The sequence below is a fragment of the Calidris pugnax genome, unplaced genomic scaffold (assembly GCF_001431845.1).
Source record: "Calidris pugnax isolate Ruff unplaced genomic scaffold, ASM143184v1 scaffold81, whole genome shotgun sequence".
In the NCBI taxonomy this organism is placed as follows: domain Eukaryota; kingdom Metazoa; phylum Chordata; class Aves; order Charadriiformes; family Scolopacidae; genus Calidris; species Calidris pugnax.
This window is the reverse complement of record NW_015090880.1, coordinates 9,053,694-9,079,707: the sequence shown is the minus strand read 5'-3', so window position 1 is coordinate 9,079,707 and position 26,014 is coordinate 9,053,694. Positions and strand designations below refer to the sequence as shown.

General features: G+C 44.2%; 1 protein-coding gene across 1 annotated transcript in view; it reads right to left on the bottom strand.

Moving 5' to 3' along the window:
- CADPS (Ca++-dependent secretion activator) overlaps positions 1–26,014 on the bottom strand; it is a 350,522-nt gene that overhangs the window by 28,305 nt on the left and 296,203 nt on the right. The window contains exons 22-28 of the mRNA XM_014946638.1: positions 23,436–23,592; positions 22,295–22,436; positions 15,426–15,572; positions 12,074–12,229; positions 9,062–9,209; positions 3,710–3,784; positions 2,576–2,659 (exon numbers count right to left, since the gene is read on the bottom strand). Coding sequence (XP_014802124.1) covers positions 2,576–2,659; positions 3,710–3,784; positions 9,062–9,209; positions 12,074–12,229; positions 15,426–15,572; positions 22,295–22,436; positions 23,436–23,592 — 909 coding nt within the window. The remainder of the gene's footprint in view (positions 1–2,575; positions 2,660–3,709; positions 3,785–9,061; positions 9,210–12,073; positions 12,230–15,425; positions 15,573–22,294; positions 22,437–23,435; positions 23,593–26,014) is intronic.

The window sequence follows — 26,014 nt, the reverse complement described above, 5'->3', positions numbered from 1 at the left end:
GGGTTTAATATTTTTCCTAGAACTTTTTTTTTTTTTTTTTTTTTTTTTTTTTTTTTTTTTTTTTTTTTTTTAAAAAAAAAAAAAAAAAAAAAAAAAAAGTCTGGCCAAATTTAGAAGGGTATTTTCCTCTCAAAGTGCTCTGCAAGGAGAAGTGGCTAGTGAGAATTTATTAGGACAACAGATGCATTAATTTTATCTTGAATTTCGAGGCAAGAATTGGAAATGAGGATATCCTACTAGGTGATAAAACTGTCTGTCACAAGACCCCCGATTACATGTCACTTGCCGAGAGCCTGGAAAACACGCGATGAAAGAAGCCGGTGGAAGGGGGTGGGAGACTAATGCTTTCTAGAGCTCAGCGGCTTGGACCATCACACTCTGTTGTATTTGTTCAGACAGGGAAAACGTGGGAGGTGGTGCAAGCATGCTGTAACAAGAGAGAGTTTCTCTATTTATCGTTGCAAAGACTAAACACAGCAAATCTCATTACTACTGCAGGGAAGGGAGACTTTCTAAGCCCAGCACCAAAGGGGTCGGGGCTGCTCCTCTGCCTCCTCTTGCTGCTGGTGCTGCCCAGTGGCTCCCAGTTAACAAGTGGGAGAAACATCCCTTGCCTGGAAAGGAGCAATCCTGCTCCTCTGCACTGCGCCCAGCCTCCTTGCTGGAGGCGAGGGCTCAGCACCTTCTTGGAGACATGCACACCCCACGCACAGAAACTATTTGGATGTACACCCCTTCCAGGCTGGAAACTCAAGAAATTGAGCTGTGGAATCAAAGGCTGTGGGGCTGTCAGAGTGGGACAGACCATTTTGCTGCTGCTGGGGCAGATAATTGTCGGCAAATGTCTGAGGAGCAGCAGAGTGAAGATGCTTGACCCCCTTGCACCTACGTGCTGCCTCCCCACGGGTGCCCAGAGCCCGAGCTGGCTGGGGGCTTCACTCAGCAATCGAAGGGAGCAGCACTCGGCAGCGTAAACAGTAGGATGTGGTGGGAGCAACGCAGCATCAACCGAGGAACAGCTTGGATCCAGGGAGAAGGAAGGGCTGCACATTACACTGTCTATCCGGGCTGATGCTGGTACTTCCGATGCCTGAAAAGCTGCCGCCTCCACATCCTCTGCTGCTGGCACATGAACATCTCCTAACCTTCAGCAGCACTGGAATGAGGGAAGGTACCCATCCCAAGCCATCTCCTGCATCATCCTGAGCTGTAACCACAGCCCCGGGGCTGTAACCACTCAGGGGTTATCCTGGGAGAAGGGCCTCACTGCGGGGCACCCTCTCTTTGCCTTCTCCAAAGAGCAAAGTGCCTCCAACAGTTTCTGGCCTCAGCTGGTGAGCTTTCCTCCATCCATTCCTACCATCCCTGTTCCCAACAGATCCTACAAAACTGCCTCAAACTCAGCAAAAAGGGCCCAAGAGTAGCAAACAACAGACAATCGCGAGTAGCTCAGACAATGCCTGAAACAGATTTTGTAAATCCTTCCCATTTTGCAGAGCAGTGTCTTCTGCTGCCTGCCCAGTCTCTGTGAATGAGTGAGGGCAGGACAGGCTGCTCACGGTGGGGGGAAATGTTCCTGCAACTTTCCCAGCAAGCCCAGACACAGGCATTTGGGCGCACACCAGTCTGTGAGCTGAGCTAAGAGAAGCCACGCTTGCAAAGAGACACCCTTGTAAACTTTCTGGCATGCCTTTTCAGAAGACCTTTGAAAATCATAGAAGCAGAGAATTGCCTAGGTTGGAAAGGACCTTTCAGATCATTGAGTCCAAACATCAACCCAACACTGACAAAAGCCATCACTAAACCATGTCCCACACACCACGTCTACCTGTCTTACCTCCAGGGATGGTGATTCCACCACTTCCCTGGACGGCCTGTTCCAATGCCTGATAACCCTTTCAGCTGCTCTTTGCTGGTCCTAAGAAGCTGTCACAACACTTTTCTGCAATAGAGCTCAGATTGTTAAATCCTTGTGGATACTGAGGCCAATTTTGCATGGACATCATTCTTGTCCTATTTTTCTCAGAAATATGCAATGGGATGAGCTGTGGATTGGTTCTGCAGTGCTAGGGAGAAATGTGTCATGAGAGGCACCTTGTGCTGCGTAACCTCATGGCATTTCCCCCACCTTGTTCTCTTTTAGAAACACGAAGGCACTCCTTAGATCTGCCTTATTTTATTTTTTTACTTAAGATGGTCACTGTTATGGCCAGAAGAATGAAAGGAACACACCTGCCATGCAAGGCGGCAATGAAATAACTTCTTTAGGGAAATCACATGTACAATGTAAGGATTTTTCTTCATGATTTTTTCATCCTCAACAGAACAAACTCCACCAGCCTGAATGATGACTAGAGATAGCTTTACACCTTGCTACAATAAGATGGCCCATGCATTTTGGGGGGTTTATGTACTGTATATCTTCATACAGGATGTATATTCATGTGGGGGTTACAGTGTTGAAAAAACACAGAATGTCAGAATTACTACGCAGCTGATTTAGTCCTGGGAGAGCAGGAAATTACAACTTGGGGGGAAAAAAAAAAAAAGAAAGGAAAATATCGTCTGTACTTACAGTAAATGACAGGAAAGAAGAAAACAAAGTTCCTTCATCGTATCTAGACAGTTTGGCCAAGACTCCTTCCAAAATGGTGACAAACTATGAAGACAAAAAAATACTGCAATTATTTTTAATGTTTGAACAAGGGTGTAAAAATCAGTGTCGGCTTCATAGAAGCCAGTTGAGCTCTCAGCATTGCCAACTGGTCCCTGAGCACAGCGGAGGGGAGAAAGGAGCATTGCCTTTTGGGAGCTACATCTCACCGGGTGGTAATCACCCCTCGGTGTCATGGGTGATGCTGGGGACAGGAGGTGGGTGTCCACATGGGGAGAAGCCCCATGTGCAGCCTCTCCGGACGGGGAAGCTGGTGGTTCCTGCTCCCAGTATATGGTGTCAAACACGCAGCTAGCTGGGTATTCTTGCAGAAGAATCGAACTGGCATATGTTGGTGGATTATGTTTAAAGGTCTTCACTGTATAATAGGGATGACTTGTTCTCGGAAAGTTTGAAACTAGCGGAAAACACACCCCACCATCTTTCTCCCTACGTAGCAATTCCCCTCTGTGTCAGCGCAGCGCACCAGACCTACACAACAACCCATGGCAAACGCTGGCAGCTGAGCTCGAGGAGCCGACTCTGAGGAAAAACAATTTCCGAACAATTAAACCTGACATTTTGGAACGCGTTTCCCACTACTGTCACCTCTAAATTAATTTCTTAGAAGAGCATATGGCGATCTTGCACCAGACGAGTTATTTTGTCCGCACAACCTTACGCGTAGGAGTGGTGACCACCTCGGCGTGCCACCCCGACGTCTAGGCAGCAGCATTTAGCAGTGCCACCCCCTGACTGCAGCTACCCTCAGTGCCGCGGGGTGATGCTGACCACGGGGTGGTACCCCCATCAGCATAACACCCATCCCTTAAAACCACTTCTGGCCCAGTACGGCAATCCTGCTAGCAGCACATTACATCTCACGCAGTTCCTAATCATCAAAGAGTCACCATGAAAGGACTGGGAGATGTACGATCTTGCCTGTGAGAAACAAGAAGCCAATTCAACATCTTAATGTGTCACATTTTAATGGAAACGCACTTATTAGAAACGCAATGTTAACAGTGAATCACTTCACCTGAAGCCGAAGGTTACCTTTGCCACTAGGAGTGTTATCATTTCTTTGACGGTTTCCTCAATTAGTTCATCTATTTTTGAATGGTACTGGTGCTAAAGAAAAATAAAAGGAGAGGGGGAGGAAAATGTTAGCATCGATCACAGGCAAGAGCTCTGGGGTTGTCAGCCTCTTCCCTTGGTAAACCACAATATGTGGTATTAAACTGAAGAATTATGCAGCTTATTACCCTGTGCTCCACCAGTGCGGCCAGCGACTACTTACGCTTGGAGGAGAGACCTTGAATTCAGGAGAACCTCACCCCCTGGGTTCAGCAGGCATGCCGTTCCAACTAAGCACTGGGCTAAATGCTTTGTTCAGTGACTATAACACAGGTGTAAAACCCCCCCAGCAAACCCAGATGAGCCTTTCTGTCCCAGGCAGGAGCCAGCCGAGCCCCGGCTGCGAGCAGATCCGGCCGTGTCAACCCAGACTGGGCTGACCAGGGCTGACCAGCACCAGCACCTGCTCCATCAGCCTTTCCGAGCCCTCAACCCAATTTCTGCACACGCCAAACCTCGCTTAGCTTGGGAGCTCTGATGCAATCAGCTGCAATATGGCTAGAATAGGTACTAAAATACAGTCTTCTACTAATTTAGAAAAGACCTGTTTCCAATACAAGATTTAATTAGTGAAAACATACAGTATATTCTTATTTTCAATGGACTGAGAAAATACTGATTATGACTGCTTTCCAACACAAAACATTTGATTTTTCAGTCAAACATTTCAAGCACTGGTGCTAGTCACTATATTCATTACCACTTGGCATTAATATTGTTTTAAAATGTTAACATCAAATCACATTGAAAGAGACAAATCTGCTTTAAATACTAATCAGACTTTGGGAAGGAAGACTGCGAGGGCTTTACAAATGCTAGATGTTGGTCTCAGTGTCTGATCCGTAGTCTCTGAACTGCTCTACAGTTTGGGGATTTTTTGTCTGACAGTAACATTAATACAGGAATTTGGAAAAACGAAAATAAAAGTAGGACACACTTACCCACTCTTTAGCAAACTTTTCGGATGATTGGGGACAGAAATAAAGAGGAAAGTGCAAAAGACAGGAAAAAGAACATATGAAGATAAACAATAAATAAATGAAAATCTTTAAAAAAAAAAAAGAGGGACATGTGAGAACAGCAGCGTCATGCACAGAAACAATAAGCAATGGAAAGTGAAACGTGATCAAAACCTCCTTTTCCTGAAATGTCAGAGTTTGCTACCTGTAGCATTTGCAGGCGGAAAAACCGGGGGGAGGGATGGGATCGTTCCTAACCTCTGACAGTCTCTTTTGGTTTTATTTAGCTGTGGAGAGGATGGTGACCAGCTGCCGACAGGCAGGGCTCAGCACGGGGGCAGCTGCACACCCAGCATCAGGAGGTACCGAGGGTGAACCCTGCACCCCAGGGCAGGGCAGAGGTGGATGGTGCAGCTTTCCGTGGCCAAGGACCTGGCTGGGGCCACCACAGCCTGACCCATGTGGGAGGACAGGCTGGCACTGCCACGCCACAGGAAGGGAAAAACATACACCAACAAGTAAGGGATATTTGTATTTGCAGTTCCCATTTCCATGAACTGATTTGCAGGTCAAGATATATATATATACACGTATGAGTTCCTTATAGGGACCATAGCTATGATTAATCTGTTAATGCAGAGTTAGCCCTTATCAGCTCCCAGGACTGACCTGACTGTTCCCAGCACAGCTGGAGATGTAGCTGTGGGGTGACAGGGACCTGTAACAGCTGGACACGGGCAGGAGCTGCTGATGTCCTTGGCACACACAGCCAGGACCTCCTAAGGGAGATGAAAAAGGGACTGTGCATCTACTGGGGGTGTCTTCCCCATGGTATTTTCCTGCTGTTCCTGCATTTTCTGTGGCTGTGGAAGACCTCACAACCAAGGATCTAGCAAACTACCTCCATTGTGTGAATCATGAGTTTTAACTCAAAAAGGACTAGCTATGCGCAAAACAATACCCTGTAAAATGCACTGACCAACACATTTCCAGCTAAAAGCTTGTTTAAAAAGCAAATAGAGCCCTGATGGAATAAAAGTGCAGGTCTGGGAGCAAGAGAGGACCCTGTGCACACACCAAGGAGGTGTTGGTGGGACCCTGACCACTTGTTCCCATCACTGCCACAGTCCCCGGGGCAGACTCAGACCCGGTGCCAGGGCTGGTGGCTGTGCAGAACAGGGTCTGCAGAGCCTGTGGGTCCTGACCCAGGCAGCCCCAGCGATGTGCACCCACCACTGCCCACCCTGCATCCCCAGCTCCACCTTGGGACCATGAGCATCATCCAGGATGGGGCCGGAGAAGATGGCGGTTCGGAAAAAAGTCTGCCTGGTGCTGTGTTTGCAGGCGCCTGGCTCATAAACCAGTGCTTCCAACATCTCCTTCTGCATTTCTTATGAAAATGCCCGAGGTTAAAGATCACATAACTGGTTTGCTTTACCCAGCGTGGCCCCTGCTTTCAATCGAGTTCATTACAGCTTTCTATTAGCTCGATTATTACGATCCATAATCAGTGCACTACAATGATTCAACTTGACTTTATGTGATGAGTATCTTGCCTTGTCATGTAACAGATTGTGTGTACGTTGTATTTCTCTAAGGACCATCTGACCTTAGATATTAAATAGAAACATACTAGACCAACTGAGAAACATTTAATACATACATTTATCCCCTTAGATGTATTAAAAATTCAGAGGAAAAATAAATATTTAAGATGGTAAAGTATGTTTACCAAATGTTTTAACAGCTGCCTTTAGAGACAAGGAAATGGAAATGAAATGATGGGTGTTTGTTTCACAGGGTAATGCTCGCAAAATGCATTCAAGTATCTGTCAAAGTGAGTGTCACTGAAGGTAGTCCTAAAGGGAAGGCCATTGGGGTGGGAAGGAAACCGCAGGAGCGAGGTCAAATGAAATGTTGAGGGGTTCTCTGCTCATGTACAGCTTGGACCAGAAAAATCAGCAAAATCAGCTTGGTCAGAAAAATCAGCAGTTTATTTCCGACCAAAATGTCTTCTCCAGGTAGGTCTGGACAAGCACCCCTGCCTGAGCACCGCGGTGGACAATTTGAGCCCTTTTTGCTGCTTTTGAACTGTCTGCAAAAGGACCATCTATTTTAGGAGCCAGGCGGTGGCTGTGGCACTGAGGGAAGGTCCCGCCAGCGAGGATCATCTGTCTCTCCCTGTCTGTCCGTCCCTCCCCAGCGGGGCTGCAGGTGGGCATGCACTGAGGAGAGGGGGACAGAGGGACTCAACAGACCCAGCTCCCTGAACTACAGTGGAAAACACAGGCTCAACATCTAGTTTCTCCTCCCTCTGCTGTCTATCTGAGTGTCTCATCGTTTCCACTGGGGATGGGAAGAGGCAGGGTGACATTTTGCCCTCCACTTGAGGGCTGTAATGGCAGATCTATATCTTAACTCTCACCCCCCCAGCACAGGTTGAGACAGCTTCAAGAAGAGGAGATGGAAGTGGCTGAAATACAGAGCGGCACGAGCGAATGGATGGGGAGGTAGGAATGCTCATTAAAAGGAGAAAAAGAAGAAGGGAGTGTGTATAAAATACTGCAGCCCTAAATGGTAACTTGTGCACTGATAATTTACATCTGCTTTACAGGTCTATTAGTTCAGCTATCTGTTAAAAACCTCATGCCCCAGCAACTGCTGCTGTCTCCGGGCTGCCGTACCAAACACCTTCTTGAAGTGGCACAGGCAAGTTTGCAGAGCTGATGCAGCAGAGACACAACCCTGCTGCCCGTTTGACTCAGGCCAAATGTGCAACGTTGAGCAACTGATGCTCAAAATTGGGAGGAAACTGTGGCAAGCACAGAGCATCACAAGCTAGCACGGAAAAATGCAGTCAGTGCCTGGTCACGCCATATCCAGATGTTACCAGTCTCGTGACCATCTGAATACTTAACCTGACAATTTTAGGAACACAATGAGTTTGCTCTGTCATGATATTGGAGTCTGCTTGATCCCCAAAGCATCCCGGTCCCCAGGGACCGTGCTAGTGTAATGCACAAGGGTTTGATCCTGGTTTGCCGCAGGGAGCATCGCAACCATGGGCCTTCCTGGCTGATGGGGCACTGCCAGGGCAGATGCTGCAGTAGCTGTGGGCTGATGGATTTGAAGAGATAAATGGGTATGAATATGTAAGAGAAAACAGTGGAGAAGTTCATCTCCAGGCTCAGACAACAAAAACCCACTGAAGATCTGCCTCAGCTGAGCTGGAGAATGAAGGGAGAACCTGACGATGCACAGCCTGAAACCTCTCTTGCAAGGTGAGTGTCACAAATAAAATGTCATAACTGAAACACGTATAAGAAAAATAAAAAGAACAGCTGGGTCTGATCCAAACACCACTGACACCAGGGAAAAGATCCCTGCTGCATCCCATGGCCTTTAGAGCAGAGGAACAGGGTGAGGTAAACAACTAAAAAAACCCAAAACAACTTGCAATGATTCACTGCAAAATCTGACCGTGGAAAGTTATAGTGAAGGAGCTTATCTAGGAAATGCTGACAAGCAGCAGGATAGGAGAGCCAAACAGCATTTGTGAATTTATTCTAGACTGGTATATGAATATTTAATTTGGCTTGAAGCCACTGTAGCAAAATGATCGTTATGATGCATTTAATCTAGTCCAATTTACCATGTCTTTCTAATTCACAGATCAATTCACAGAAACTTCAAACTGCAACTATGCATTCAGAAGGAAAAAAAATATCAGCAATTAATTAAAACAGGTTTGTTGTTTGGAAACTTGAGTCATTAAGAACTTGGAAATCCAGGACCATCAAGCGTGCTGATTACAGCCAGTACTCAAGGAAGTCACAGCAGCTGGAATTTCAGTCTACTTTTAGAAGTTATCTATTTTGGTGTTTTGCTTTTTTTTGTTTTGTTTTGTGTTGTTGTTTTTTTTTTTTTCCTACAAGCACCACAGCAACAACACTTCTGTTTTCCTTATGTTTTTCTACAGAAAATAGTCATACACAGAAAGTGTGTTGCCAACACCTGGCTCCAAGGTGCAGTTAATGACTCAATATATGTGGTCATCATCCACCAACCAAGCTTAAGAGATACCTTATACACACCACAGTCCTTGCAAAAAGTCAATCCTAAGTGGCAGGGATTCTGAATGTTTATATTCATCACATGTATTTGAGAGTAGCCCCCTGCACATTCATCTGCACACTCTATATGGAAGGGTAAATCCACAACTGATAATGGCTCTGAAACTAGCACAACAGGAGATAGGAAATTTCATTATATTGCCTTAAAAAGCTGTGAAAGGAAGAACCTGCATTTTTACCTCTTGGCCCATTTCCATACTGCAAAGCTTTGTTGACTGAGCTTTGGCATCCACCATGACATTAAACATGGTGCATATTGATTGAGGGACTCGGAAATCTGTTGACCGGCTGGTTTTCTGCAGCTTTACTTCAAACGCAATCCTGGTTCTGTTAAGGAAAGTAGAAAAAAGACATTTCAGTTGCTTTTTAAACATACTGAAGCTAGTAATAATGTGAAACAATACTGAGAAGAGTTCAACAAACCAGAAAGACGAATGTTGCTGGGAGCATTATGGTGCGATTGTTACAAATGTGCTCTTACTAAAAATGATTTTCCAGTTTAAAGAGAAATCCACTTTCCAGAATACACACTATTTATAAAGTGTGCAACGGTTTCAGGGAAACTATGACTTTCTCATGCTTGATAAACAGTGTGATGATGTTACAAACAGCAGTGTCAATGTACACCTATAATTTGTTTGCATTAGCTGATTTATAACCACAGACAAATTGCAAGCCTGACGGATTAAAGGAAGCTCCTATTGCTCCATGATACCAGCTACAAGTAACAGAAGCACATTCATCGCTTGACTGAAAGGACATGGCCAGATCGTTGCATTTTTAGGTCTACGTTATTTTCTTTGCTTGCTGAAAGTTCCTAATTGTCTCATAAGTTCGTGGTTTCTCTGAAGCACATGTACTCACCACAATAAACCTGCAGAATGTGCACAGGTGCACTTGGGCAGGTAGGAACACACACACACATCGTGTGAGCCCACGCCTCTCTGCTCTCCTGAGCTTTCACTGAGCTCAGATTTGACATCCCTGGCATTTACAAACCATGTTACACCAAGAGTTTCGTTGGGCCAAAGACCACAGGATTTGATCCCATGTCGTATTTTAAAATCCCAAGGCATCTGTGACTCGAACACGGGCAATACTCTGCAGTAGGGTGGGCATCACACTGTGTCTTTCTCTGGAGCCCCTCTGCAGGTTCCTGAGGTACTTCACTAATCTAACCTCACACAGAACAATTATCACATCAGACAGAATCTGCCAACAAATTAACATAGGAGCTTCAATTTAGAAATAACAAATAATATCAACTGCAGCTCAGGAATAACTCTGAGATCTTGAAAGATCCCCCAAGGGTTATGCAAATGAAAACTCATTTACGGATGTGAAACGCCCATTCTTGGGATGAGAGCTGGGCTGGTACGTAGGTCCCGCTGCCCGGATTTATTAGGGAAACAGGCCTCCCTTGCAAGGGCTGCTTCCCTGACAGCACCGAAATACAACCAAGTGCGGAAGGCGGGGTGGCTCCTCCATGGTATTCAACAGTTCAGAGACAGACGCGAAGAAAAATGTTGTGTCAAACTGAAATTGCTAAAGAAACCTTAGCCAGGCCCTGTTTGCAGGTGATATAAATAGGGAAGGCAGCATATTGGTTTACATCAGCGGTGGCATTTGAACTGATTTAATTACCAGTGCCAGATTTAGCCTGGACTCGGGGACTAGAATCTTGATAATTACTGAAAGGACCCAAAGTGGCTGGGATTTTCCATCTCCTCGCGGAGATGAGCATGTTCCTACTTACTTATGCTCAGAACCATTATATATAGTCATACCATTACAAGCTGGGCCAGGTTTTTACAGAGGGGCAACATATTTGTAGAAAGGTTGAAGCAGTTGGGAAGACAAACCAAACCCTGGCTTTCAGGCACACAAGCCCTTCTTCAGATGTACCTGGAAACTTGCTTATTTTTCCCAGTTAGCCTGGTCTGATTTCTATAGATCATGGCAGCTATAACTGCACTGCAGGTGTAGCAAAGGTACCTTGGTTCCAATTTGAAAAAAGAAAAAAAAAAAAAAGAAAGAGAAAATAAGTGTTTTGCTGGTGGTGCCAGGGGCAGAGCAGAGCTCTGGTGCTGGCTTTGCTCCTACAGGATGGTCTGACAACCGGAGGACAACTGAAGCTCAGTGTTCGTGCCAGCCAAGGGACCAACAGAGAGCTGCCACAATAAAGGGGGACTTGCTCAATGCCAAAGACATCACGACCATCTCATTGCACTTAAAATATGCTGGGGCTTATTCCAGAATAGTGAGAGAGCAAGCCTTGAGGGGAGGGCAAGTATCCTGCCTACGTCTTGGGGACTGAATATGCCTTCTCCTGTGGTGATGTTGCGTATCCAGACTGTGAGGAACGTATGAACAATAAATGCCACGCTTGCACTTGCGGAGTGGCCAGGCAATTGTGGTACAGAACAGCCACATCACACATTGAGGCTAATATTAGCATCTACCAGCTGTATTTGGCACCCATTTTCCCTTTGGTTCATCTCTTTTTCTATTAATTTCTGCACAATGGAATGCAAAGCTCATTTCTTCCTCCTGCCTCATCACCTCTGATGCCAAATGGAAATGAACGATTTTGGAAAGGCTGGAAATTTAACCTCAACATTTAGCTTTCAAAATGACAGCTGCCTGTACGTTTAGAAGTTTTTTTAAAAAACTTCTGCAGGTGAATGTCCTATAATGTGGCTGATGATACAACAGCTTTTCTCAATTGGCAGCAGGTGTGAAATCTCCATGCCAAGCTACACACTATCCCCTTTCCAGGATCACTTTTTGGCTTGTTTTTCCATGGATCTGTGTTTTTTAGGTGGCTGCTGAGATCTTACTTAGGGCTATGCCTTCAGCATTCAACCTTGTTGACAGCGAACTGCATTTACAAAGGCTTGACCTCATGTGCGCCATCAAAAATAAGTAACTACTCATAAAACTTGAAAGAATGGGTGATTTATGGCCTTACTGTGAATGTGCACTCTCCAGTGTCTCAACAGAGAAGTCCTTGCTTGGGAGAGTTCACAATTCACAGCAGTAGGGTGGCTTTCCAACACATCTGTGCTGGGCAGAGGCGTCCCTAATAAATGGTGGCTGAAGTGAAGCTTCATTGATAATAAGACAGAAAAAACCATTGCATCCTGTGAGCTCCTGAGAGAAGCATGACTGGTTCACTCACGGGCACGTACCTTTTCACACAGGACTCGATCATGTCACTCGCCATGAGCTTCAAGCGTTGCTCTAAGTGTTTTCCAAACTCCTCCTCAGGCCAGTGCAAATCCCGAATGAAGGTCTGTAGGGCATCAAGTTTCCAGAACAGATCTTCTGAGGTGCCTGATCCATTGCTGGCAGGGCAAAATGAGAACAAAAGTCATAAGAGGCATCAGGCTCCTTGTAACCTGATGTGGAGACCATTCCTGCAACAAGTGTAGGGCAGACAGTAGTTTCATACACAGGACAACGCTGGCAATCTCCACCATCAGGATTTTGAGTTTTACCATACAGTTGCCTAATCTACCTTGCTGTCATCACCCACAAAACTTTCCAGACCAGATGAGTAAGACAACATTATGAGTTACACATATTAACGGGAAGAATGTGTGTATGGTAAAAATCAGCCTTAGTTAATAACCACATTAATGTATGTGATTATTAAGAATTAAGGCCAGAAATTGGGGTAGAAAATCCTCGATTAATAATAACTGCCATACTAGGCTGTATGCAGTTATTAAGTTTTTGGGTTTCATGCAATTCTCCCCCCTCCGAATTATACCTTGAGTTTGTCTTGTCCCCCCCAGTGACGCCCCCGTTTCCAGGTAAGGGACAGTGCTAACAAGTGGTGAGCGAGGACACACTTTATCTCTTGAACAGCTGAAAAAAAATCGGGGTAAGTCAATTGAGCTAAGGGCACTAGACATCTCATATCCAGGAGTTTTAGCAGGACTGACCGCTGCACCTTTTCACAGATCTGCCTCTTGCAAAGGCATCCATAGGACAACAAATTTCCTTTTTTAAAAAATTTATTTTGCAACATCTTTGGTCTGTCAGAAAGCTCTGAATTTCTCTCCCATGCGTATATTCTCGTACCCACACCCCTGCCCAGATGGAAGTCTTTGGTCCTGCAGTGTGTAGCTACACCGGCTCTTTTCACAGTATAATTATATCTCAAACCTCCACTTACAGAATAAAAATACAGAACTGGATTGCGGTCTGTTTGTGCAGAGAAATTTATGCATCCATAACCCGTTTCTCTCCCTCTCTCCTTCTCCCTCACTTTTTTTTTCCCTTTTTCTCCCCCTCCCCTCCCCCCCCCCTTTTTTTTTTTTTTTTTTTTTTTTCAGAACAATTACCAAAGGGAGCTTCAAGAGTTTCAACCCCCTCCTCGCATACCACTAATGCTAACACGGTAATTTATAAGATATTTAACACACCATGCATTACCACTTGTGCTGACATCATCTATAGAAACGGATGAGGGGAGGGTGTTTCTATTGTGACAGATGCCAGCTGCATTGAGTTAATGCTAGAGGAGACCAGAGCTAATGCAAACACGGCTACCGCAAGGTGAGAACCGTAGTCCCAACATGCTAGAGGGGTCCTGCGGGCTCCTGTGCTAACAGAGTTAACGAGATAAAGGATGAACCCTCTGGGTTGTAGGAGAAACGTGTCTGACACTAAGCAACAGGTAACACGTCCTTGATGGAGGGGAAGGGTGAGTAAAAGGAAACCAGGGAGATGAAAAGATAAAGAATCAGGCATTTTCTGTTAACCAGGGGACCGGTTTGTACAACAGTCTCAAGCGTTCTTCTACCGCCAGGTTTTAGTTTCATCCAGTTCACATCTGCGCTTGGGTATAAATAAGCTTTAACAGTCAAAGTCCAGTTTTTGAACTGCATGGATTTCTGTTTTAAATAATTAAATAGGTACAAATACAATAATTGGTATTTACTACAGCAACACTATGACACCCAGTTGGTTGCAAAATTTTTAAAGTATTATTCTTGGTCTTTTTCTCACTTTTGATTAGGGCTCCGTGCAAGTAAACAATACATTCTGTTAATTTCCAAAGTGCACTGTTAATATTTTGCTTGTGAGCACCGCAATTACTCTAATCACACAGGCAGCTTGCAATACACCACTGATGCTCAAGCGTTTTCAGAGGCATTATCCAATTTTCTGCCATGACATGATTCTTATCTTTTCAAGAGCAATACCACAAAGCATGCACAGAGAAAGATTAAAACTTTCAAGTACTCTTTACAGACAACTGCCTAAGCTAGCCTTTAATATAGCTATCTTAGCATGAATATGAGTTGTATAGCTTTGAAACATAAACGACCGTGCTAATATTGGAAAGGTTTTAAAAATCCATTAAAAAAAAGATCAAAGATCAGTATTTGTTTTACTTCTGGTTCGTTACCACTGCTCTGCAATACAGCCTGCACGAGGCAAACGGCAGAGGCATTTTGGTGGACTCCAGGTGTAGATGTAATCGAGGGCGTTTCAGTAAGCATGACAAGGGTAGTTTTGGGGGGCTTCTTCAGTTTTAAGTGAGAAGGTAGGATAAAAGCAACAGATCTGTGCAGGGCTGGCTGAGATCACCCCATGCCAACCCCAAATAACCCTCTAGGAATTTGGATGGAAAACTGGCAAGATCTCAGTACCTGTGCTAGAGCATCTCGGGAAATGAGCTACCTCAAATGCCAAGATTTGGGTTGAGCCCACTGTGTGTCACCATACACACTGCTTGGTGGCTGGGACTTTTAAGGGAAATCTGCTATAAAAACAGAAGTTGCCTAATCTGTGCTCCAGATTTGCGGTATGTCCCCCCTGAGCTCCACCTGTACACCCTGGGATGCTCAGACAGGGACCTGGGAGCACAAGGCTCCCACAGATCGACTGCTTTGACACTGTGCCCGATTTTCCAGGCCACAGTCTGAAGCCCACATTGAAAATATCTTTCTTTAGTTGGTCACGGCATTATTCAGGCTGTAATGATGGCTACGGGGCTTCAATTGCTCTCTGGCAGCTCCCCCAACATGAATAAAAATTGTTGCAGGGTGTTCCTCTTTGTTAAACTGTTTCATCAAAATTAAGACAAAAATTATTATCTGGGAAATGCAGAGCCTGCATGACATAAAATTCACTTTTAGATCTACATCTGGTCCACAGAAATTGGTTGACTGGCATTGAAATTGGTTCATCTTCTCTTTTGGACAAAACTCTTTGCTGAGGTACATAATGTCGCATTATAAACTCTGTGGTTCGTATGTTGTTCAGACCATGTCCCATTGTCGACAGCTATTTTGTAAAGTAAGATACTTGCTCAAACTCTCAGTGGGAGTAAGACAAATTTCAAAGATTTATACAAAAAACCCTCAAAATACACATGCCAGAAATTCACTAGTGTCTCATTTAGAAAACGTCTAATTAACTGTATCACTCTTTAAAGTTTTATATAATGCACAGAAACAAACAATACATATCCATGCCAAGATTACTTTAAATTTAAATGAGATCTAATTTGAACTGAATACACACTCAGAATCATAAATAGCAGCCATCCATGACGGTGCAGAAAAGCTAGGCATTTGTGGGATGCCTAGTGGGATGTTAACTGGTAGATTTGGTACTTTAGGGAGATTCACATTTGGTAGATTCACATTGGGCAGATTACTTGTTAAACTCCTGTGGAAGAAACAGACAGAAAGAAAAAATACCATAACAGTGACAATGCAGATGTAGCAGAAGCACGTGACACTCATAAACAAATCCGCAAAGTTCACAGCACGACGACAGTTAAAAAACTAAAGCAAAACATTTCAGGAAGAAGCATGAGTATGGAAGCTTCAGTGTACTGGGTCTGCAGTTCACAATAAAAAGCAAGTTACTAAAAAAAAAAACAAAACCAAAAACCCAACAAAAAAAGAAAACAGAATGAAAAGAAGAAGAATCACAAAGAAAGTAGCAAATTAACGGAGAACTCAAACGCCCACAGAAAATAACTGCCCCTTCAAGTCCTGATACCATTTGAGAGTGCAGAGAGCAGCGTTCCCTTGGAAAAATCTCTCTGGTAAGCAAGTGAGTGTGAGTTCTTACACACTCAGGCTGGACGAAAGAGCTAAACTAAGGGATTTACTAGGGAATTGGGATCCAAAATAATAACCAGAGAGCTCAAAATTCCAGCTGTGCAGAAGTCTGTAAGAGTTTTTCTTGCCACCAAATTCAACTGAGTTGAGATTTCACTCCAAAACCTCCCTGTTTATCTTATGCTCTGCAAATAATGAGGATGGGCTGATCTGGAGTAACAGAATGGTGAACCACAAGGTTCTTCCTCTCCAAAGACTCGTGCCCTGAGCCTGCCCTTGCATCCCTGGGGCCCACAGGTCGCCCAGCTCTGCATGTGCACTGTGAATGAACTCCATTTAGTAACTCTGGTTACTGGTTACTCTGGTTTGTGAATGTCTCTTGGCTGGAAATGGGCCATGGGATGACCAAGACATCCAAAAGGTAATTTTTGAAGGGTGTGCACTTGGGCATCATGACTTCAATAAATATTTTCAGACATGCAACTGTTTTGCAAAAAGAGATCTGGTTTCTGGGTTAATCTAGTAACGGCACACTGGTACACAATCCACAGATGGTTCTACAGTCCCACATGAGGAACAAAACCAGGTGCTTTGACACTGTTTTCACTGGATCTTTATTTGGGCTGAGTGAAAATGGAATCAGGACTTCAGGATTTCAGCTTCACCCTGCACTGCTGAAGCTACCCAAAGATTTTCGATCAATGTGCACGGGCACAGCTTCAGCCTTCAAACTTCCCTGCCTCAGTGACAGCTCCGGGACATGCCACCACAGGAGGTGTCTCCCATGGCCTTGGATGAAATCAGTTACTGTCCGGTCACCCATCATCTGGACTCTTGGAAAACTATCAAATTATACACTATGTCTTTCAAGGAATATTAAAATCTTAGCAACTTCCTTGAGTCATATTTTGAACTCCATTTCTTGCTGCAAGTTTTGTACATCAAAAACCAAAGTAAGGGATTTGAGCTGGCTGTACTGAAGAAATGCTTCCTAATGCACCAGAACTGAACCGCTTCTCTGCAAGAGCTTGGCTTCTCATTGGTGGCAACTCCCAGGGAATAGACTTTATTGCCATTCTCCCTTTGCGAATAAAATCCCTTGTTGGGGAGGAAAACCACAATCCAAAGTGTTTTCCTAGTGAAATAAAAAAGGCACGTTCTTGTTTTCTTTTGTTTCTATGATTCTTAGTAGATTTGATGTCACGCTGCCTGCTTGTTCTCTTCCTTAGGCAGTGAGCAGAGAAGAGAATTTACTAACGTAACAAAGCTGCCCATTGTTTCCATTCATACTGTATCTGCTATTAAGATGATATGATTGTTGAATGAGACACAGACTCCATAGTGATTGAGAGAGTGTTAAATCTTCAGAAATGGCAGTGCATGTGGTTAGATACTGGTATGGAATAAATAAAGAAATAGCAAGAGGTGGACAACATATAAATGTATAAGGAAAAGCAACTTAAATAACTTAGCCAGATGGTAAATACATAAATCAGAGGACCTTTGGTTTTAATATTAAAATTCAAGAAGTGACAGTGTTATATTAATAAAAACACTGTATTAATAAAATATGACTTCTAGAGTAAACAGTATACTATATTCACACGGAAACATATTTCTTTTATACAACACATTATTTTGCTGATGCAAGGATATGTTGCAAGAATAAGTTAGTACTCTTAAAACAAAACAAAACAGCAAAATAATGGAGTATATTATGTTAACATACAGTAACTAATTTTAAAAATATTCTCCTGAATTGACATGCACAGTTTTGCAGGTTCAACCAATCTAATTATCTGACTAACAGTTGCAATGAGACCTGTAAAAAATGATTAATATTCCCAACAAATGTTCCAGCCTGCAGTTGCTCAGACCATAAAACTACAGGTCCAAGATGAGAAACTGTTTCTAGAAGCCAGCCATGCCTATTTAATATAGATGGCTAAATATAACCTCAGCCATCAGGCAGGGAATGTGGGCATTTGCATCAACAAGATGAGGGCTGTCTGATTTAAGACGACTCAGCTTCAGGACTGGATCCTGATACGTTTGATAAAAGACGCGTTCTCTGGAGCTGTATTGCTTGTTTTCGTGGCTGCTTCTGATTCACCCCGGTTTGTGTCTGTAAATGGCTTTCACCTGTACTGTCTGCCGGCAAATTCTCAGTGCAGACAGACTGGCAACACACCCCTGGACAACATCCCAACGCTCACACCGCACTGTAGCACCCATCACAGAAAACACGTCCCATTGCACGGGGGCTGCTCCTGTAGAGCTGCCCTAGCGCTGAAATGGAGGGCAGGAAAAAAATCACAGTATTTATCCTGAGGTGTCTCCTGGTTTCAGAACAGAGCGAAACGAGAGCCTTGTCCCTACTTAAACGCTCAGCTCCTCTGGGATGCCTGAAATGGTTTAGTGATGGAAGATGCAAACGCCTGTCTCTTCCATCACTATAAATGCTTACAGCCCTACTGCCTAGGCTGAGCAAATGCTCGAGAGCAAATCTTTTCGCAAAAGCCTTGATGTGAAGCAAGGAGCTTGATAGTGAAGTAGGCAGTCAAATCTGTGCTCTTCCTCTGACTGACACCCAGAATAGTAACAAAAATACTCATTTTCACTACAACGGTGCTTCTTTTAAGGGGAAACATTTTTCACTAGCATTTTGTAGGAGTACAGTCTCATCAAACGATTAGTATAATCATACTCTTTAAATTCTCACATTTATATTAACGATACATTTATAAATAGTCTGCAGAGGGTTAGTGAGCAATTAATAGATGCTAAAGCCAGGACTACAGTGCGGTAGAGACAGCCATAGGTCAATGAGTAACGTCCTAGTCAAGCGGTTGAAATTGGCTGCCATTGCACCGGCTTTAGCATTTGCTCAAAAAGAATCTTTCAACACAGACACACACACAGAGACGCACACACACACGTACGTGTCTGCTGGCTGTAAGATAAATCAGCGTTCTCTGAGAAGCTAGCAGGGAAAAAAAAAACAAAAAAAAACAAACCAAAAAACCCAACATTGCAAACCCTACTTTTCCGAGACCTCTCAACTCACCAGAGAACAGACCTACTCTGTATCCTCCGTATTTGGATGACTGTGCGAAGGACAAGCGTTCCACATTTCTCTGCGTGGATTCATACAAGCACACCAGCTGCTCTAGCTATAGGGCACGGACCCCCTGCAAATTCAGCAGCTCTGCAGAGGCAGATTACATAGCCCTCATGAGCACATTATATCGATGCATTTCCCCCCCGTGTTTTCAAAAAAAAAAAAAAACAACAAACCAAAAAAACCCAACATTGCAAACCCTACTTTTCCGAGACCTCTCAACTCACCAGAGAACAGACCTACTCTGTATCCTCCGTATTTGGATGACTGTGCGAAGGACAAGCGTTCCACATTTCTCTGCGTGGATTCATACAAGCACACCAGCTGCTCTAGCTATAGGGCACGGACCCCCTGCAAATTCAGCAGCTCTGCAGAGGCAGATTACATAGCCCTCATGAGCACATTATATCGATGCATTTCCCCCCCGTGTTTTCGATACTTAACAGTATCTCTTTCACTGTTTGCGATTTCTATACCTAACTCCTTGTAGCATAAGGTGCAGAGTATTCGGCAATGAAAATAGAAGAAATACATGCTTGCAAACTGCCATCTGGTCAGGTTATGGAGGGCTACGTATTTCAGCCTTGATTGCAAGCGCAAGCATAGAGAAACCCTTTCAAAAGACTCTACGTTGTGGAATAATTTCTTGGTTAACAGGAGATAATGAGATTTCCTTCTCACAATTAACTGTAGAGATCCAAAGCAGGACAACAGTAAGCTCGGTGGAACAGACAGCCACAATGATCTATCTTTTCTGGCCAACCTGAAGGGCTTTCTTCAAAGCAGAATAAAGCCGTGGAAAAACATAGTGCACAGAGTTTCCAGTTCCCAAAAAGTTCTGCTGGAGAGGCAGTAATGGAAGGCCACGACTCGGATGAGAACTGGCTGGTCCAAACTATTTGAGAATCAGTAGCTGAAAGTTGGACTGTGCTGCAGGAGGGACACGTGGGGGGAGAAGGAGGTAGATACATGAAGGCAAATCAAACAAAATAAGTCTCTGACCTGAGTTTTTCTGCAAGTTCACTGTCGATCAGACAAAGAGGAGCAGGTGGTCTGCCCAGGAGGCAAAAGATGAAGATGCCTTAACATTTAGTTCTGAACGGCACATCCAACCTGTCATAAGATCCTAGGAATGACACCCCTCTTTTCCCTTACACAGTATGTGCCACCCTCTGTGCGTTTGCTGGTATCTTCCTTCGCTGGGTCACACTGCGTTAAGCCAGCATTCGCAACTCGCACTTTTGTGTGCGAGACACAAGAACAAAATACCAACTAGTGAAAAAAAAAAAAATCCCACCCCGGAGTGCATCTTTTCACCAGATGGACACAAGCTTCTTGTGAAAAGCACCCACTTTCCTGCTGGAAGAATTCTTTTAAATACCCAAGTCTGTAAGACAGATAGTCCATCCGGGGCTTTCGCTTGAAACTGCAACGCTCAAAGCACTCTGTAACTGGAACTCCAGAAGGGAATAACCATTACAAGAGAACTAAGAAAAGATCTTTTATAACTATCAAAGATAACCTGAAAATGATAGATACTGGCATACCCAGGGATAAAGCATTTTGACAGGCAAGTATCACAGCCAAGTACTTATGGACATCTCTACTTAAGCCACAAAAGTCATTAAAAGCCAAAATGATGTCAGCTTCTGACAAAAGAAAAAAGCAGAACAAATTGCTTATTGACTGCTTGACTGAGGTGGACAGGAACACGGAGTTAACTGCTGCTCTTTCATAACAGACAAGGCAATACAAACATTCATTACTAAAGCAGAGCTCTGAAACTGAAGTTAATGCTAACTTCGAAGTGCAATTCTGCTTGAAGGAGTGGCTGTAAAAATGGCATTCTCCTACTCGAAAGATCTATTTCTTGTATGTTTTCTGGGTCACATCTGCTTATTTGAAACAAGATTTTTTAGGATTTTTAATCCTGTTAGCCTGCAGACCAAAGACGGCAAATGGAAAGTGAGAGAGAATCCTGAATGCCAGCCACTTAACCCCACTCAAAACAGAGGGGATGATCAGGTGTCAAGAAAAGGCCTGAGATTTGGCAGGCAGAATCCTTACGGTTTCTGAGGATGCACAAGAAAGAAAGGAAAAAACCTGGGTGCTCAGACTCCAGGTTGCATATGGGAGGCTGGCTGCCGAACAAAATCTCTTCTCCTTGTAAACGGAACATATTTGGTGTGAAAAGCCCTGAAAGACCACACGTTCTTTTATACAGCAACCTCTGAGAGTGCAGTGCCACTTAACTTCGCCTAGAGAATCACAGGAAAAGCGGGGAAGGTCACCTGGTCCAAATCCCCTCTCTGAGCCACCACCAGACTCACGCTCTCTGCAAAGGGTTGATCTTCCTCTTCTAATACCTTTATTAGAAGGAAAAGTCAGTTCTTTTCCTTTGTAGGATCTGACTTGGCTCTTTAGAGCAAGCATGACAGGGTTCAGCAATGCTTCAAAACCTGTGAAATAACAACAGTAATCCAAAGCACATGCCACATTTTTATCATTCACCAGCTCTTGTAGTTCAAGTTGGGTTTCTCTCAGGCTACTCATTTCTTGCTGGTAAACTCCTAGTTCTCTAAATTTAATAATTGATTCTGCCTGAATCACCTTGCCCGTGTTTTTCTAGGGTTTCTGCAGGTCTAATCCTACAGGCCAGGGAGCTGGGACCTGGCAGAGCTGCTCTAGGACACAGGGACACTCTGAACCACCAGCCACGGGGCTGACGTGAGAAGCACAATGTGGCCCTATCCCCCATGGGGTGGGTGGAAAAAATGAGTGTTGGGAAGAATAAGCACGGCAATGACTCACACAGGTTATAGGGCTAGGCTGAACACAGTGAAAGAAGGGGTTTTTTTGTTCTGAAAAGGAGCTATTCGAGTTCAAAAGCAGCATTGGGAAAGGCCTTTTAGAATGGGATCCAAAAAGCCATGCCAGCTAAGAAGGTTTTCATATTTTCATGCTTCCATGTCCAAAGGCACACGGTTGAAACTGAGGCAGCAACGCATTTCAAAAAGCAAATACCATTTCCCTCATTAACTTGAAAACCCTGAAGAGATCAGGCCTTCTATTTTTAGCATTAAACTAGAAAATCCAAAGCACTTTCTGCATGTCCAGTCTAATGTTTGCTAATTCATCTCTGTACGAATCTCCATCCATTTGCACCCAAATTCCGATTGTATCAAAGGAGGTTTCCTTACTTTACTGGCTCCCATGACTCCCGCTCAAAGCCCCTGTGAATTGACTGTGCAATTGAGGACTCCATCAGATCGACATATCTAACAACAAGTGGAGCAAACAGGTCTTGGAGGTGTTTGTGGAATTTTCCATTGCACAAATTATCTAGAATAGATAAATAAAAGTATAGTAAGACACTACAGTTACTGAAAGCTCTGTAACAAACCACAGTGTGGCACTTCATTACACAACGAATTTGTCAACAAAGAAGAAGAAACTTCAAGAACATAACAGGAGCTGGCATCAGGCACCAATGTTCACGACAAAGACAGCAGGAATGGCTTCTTACTCCAAACAAATAAACAGACAACAAATCTTTTTTTTTTTTCCATTAATGTCAAACTTACAAATACATTATATCAGTTCCTGTGAATCAAACGGATGTAAGAAATACAGCATGGCAAACATTATGGCTTTAGCAGGTAGGAGAACCATTTCTGCTATGGTTACGACTGTGATGCTGGAAATTGCTCTCGGAGGACGAGTCCCTGGCTTTTTCACATGGTCTTACCGGGGCCCTGGTCTGGGACCCAACTGAAGGCAATGCCAATTCTGCCACCAGCTCCCGGGGGAGCAGTAGGACCACCTGGGAGAGTGCCAGGTCCCCAGGGGCTTTGAAGGCATGGGCTCGTGCTTTGGAGAAGAGCCTTATTTCACAAAGCACTATTCATCCATACTTTTACACTACTACTTCCATTTTACCTTAATATTTTCCTCCCGTCAATAAAATCTTTTAAAGCAGGGACTGTTTTACTCCATGTTAAATAAATGTAGTACACACATATAAAACGATACACACATTTAATGACAGTGAGATCGAGTACCTAATTCCCTGCTTATCAGGCAGCCGTTACCAAGAGATGTGAGAAGATGAAGCAAAACAGAAGTTCAACTTCTCACCTTCGACTGAGGCATTTGATTTAAGGGGTGTCTGTGTGCTTTTTTTTCTAGTGGGAATGGAACAGAATCGAGGTGATGCCAAAAGAGTATGTCCTGTAAACCTCTACCCATCTCAGTTCTCTGTGCAGTACGGAGAGGCTGAAAGCGTTAGCAGTAACCTGAGCTGCCCACTGAAAAAAGAAATGATCAAAATACAATACATACAGTCACTACGGAGGGAATCGTTTAGGAGCTGAAAGAGCGGAAAGCTGTCCCAGGTGTCTGGGGGTTGCACCTCTAACGCAGCATCCATATCCACTGCAAACAGTGACAGGAAGGTCTCCGCGTGCTCCACCATTAAGTCTGACCACCAAGCAAAGGCCTTCAGAGTTGGTAGAAAAAGATAACAAAGAAGCATATTAGTTCGAATAAAGCACAGGGAAAAGGTGTTAGGCCACATATCTCAAAAAAAAAAAAAAAATAAAAATAGTGCATCCCATGGAAACTACCTTTATTGTAAAGAGAACAGTGCTTTGAAGTGCTAGCCTGCACTGGCAGCGCTAATCGCAGGAATTAGGCACTGCTATGTTAAGACAAAGGTTTCTTGCAGAGGATCTGTTCAGAGCTCCACCATAAAGGCTCGCAGCTGTAGCGTGGCCGAGAAGGTTTCACCTGTTCAATTTACAATAAATGACTTCATTCATCATTAATTATGCTAATTACCAGAAAAATCAACTAATTCTTAAGTATAGAAATTTGGGAGTTTCTTCACTGTGCTTGTGGGTTTTCTGCTGTACTTTTCAACAGTTTAAATTTCATTTGGATTCGCTACTTCTATTTGTCTTGAAAAACCAGAAGCCTAAGACATTCAAATCCATCCTAAATCACTCACACTCTTCTTTAGGAACATTTCAAGCATGACCAGGAGAAGTTAAAACAGCACTGTTCATTTTACATGGTTAGCTCTACACATCCATAGAAACACACTACCACCTTCATAGTGCTACTGATTAGGAAACCGATTAGAAAGCTCTATTATCAACATGCCAAGATTAAAAAAAAAAAATAAATCTACAGCAAGCCTGTAGAGTCACAGAGGCAGGAAAAAATATATCTAAACTTGAAAACCAAAAAAATATCAGTGAAGTAACTCATTCTCATGCACATGGGTCCTTAAAACTCACTGTTCGGGCCCCTCTGACGTGACATTCACATCATACATGGCTCAGATGTGAATGCTGCAAACGCATGCATGCGTGTTTAGTAATCACTTCTGGCTGGGAACATGCAATATGAGAAGTGCTGTCGTTAGGACCATGTGCTGTCATTTTGAAGTGATAGGAAATTACTCAGGGACTTAACAGATCTAAGAAACAGCTTTCCGGCACTTTCCGGCAAGAAAAAGAAACCTCTAGCAAAGGCACAAGACTGGAGATGAAATGGGAAAGATTGGGAATAGATGAATCAGTTCCAAGAGGCATTGCCAGGCAGGGAGAGGTATCTTTTTGCAGATTTTAGCAGACATGGATAAGCGGAATGGACTTTCACTTTCTTGGGGCTCAGTCCTGATTCACTGATGAAGACCTGCACGGATACCAGAGCAGAGCTCCGGCCGTGGGGAGGGAGCAGTGCCCCCAGACCAGGTTACTGCCACGGACCCCTTCATATCAGCAGGGGATTTTTGGGACCACTTCCATTCCTTCATTCCCCCAAAATATAAAGTGGACTGGCATTGCCCTGCTACTCTTCCACGAGCTGATGTAAAACTGGTGCTAGGCTGCATGTGGTGCTGGGCGTTATGCGCCCAGAGCACATCCAAGATGTGAAATAACCAAAATAACTCAATTACCCCCAAACTAATCTTAGTGTTGGGCCTGCCCTGTCACAGGGGTGAAGCTGTGGATGAGGTGGGCTGTGCCCTGGGTAAATGCTGTGCCTGGAGCGGCAACACCAGCAGGCTGCAGTGTCCTTGTGGTCACAGCATGGGGACAAGGTGGCCACACTGGGTTCCTTTGCCCACACACTGCTGCCAGCCCCACACATGTGGAGGATGCTGGTGGGTACCACCACAGCAAAGCCTGCCCTGGGGTGCTTGGAAAGCTCAGTCTCTGATGCGCTGGTGGCCCTGGGTGTTTGCAGAGTCGTTATTCTGGAAAGCCAAAACTGAGGTGAGGGGGCCTGGAGAGCTGAGCATGTGTGGCAATGCTCTTCAGATCTTCCTCCCATGTTTGGTGCTGGTGTCCAACCAGGCACACCACTGGATGCCTGGGAGGGCGCACTGGGAGGTGTTGAACTGCTGAGAACCCACACAGGAACCAAAATCATCAAGATCCAAGTCTACTCCTGATGTCTGCTCAAACCTTCTCCCCAAAGTGCAGGTGGGACACCAGCAGATGCTGAGCCATAGGGTTGTCCTCTTAAAATTAGTAGCTCTCGCCTGTGGTTTTCAAGGAGGATGCCGGGGCTGGATGTGGTTTTTCCGGCTGTGCCTCTGTTGGCCAAGTGCCTGCCAGGCTGTGTCCCCATCAGACACTGCCCACACTCTGCGGGCAAAGAAGGACCAACAACAATCGGCATTTTGGTGGGAGGGAAAAGAGGGGAGGCCAAAGAATATCTTCTGCAACAAATTCCAACATAAACACTTCAGAGTCCTGCAATAAAAACCTGCTTCCATGAAAAAGAAAAAAAGAAAAAAAAAAAAGAGCTAATTTTCAGAGATATTGTGAAGAAAAACGTGATCATTTGTGGAAAAAAAATATGCCCAAACCAGTCACAGTTTCCCTGTTGCTGGAAAAGTTAAACTT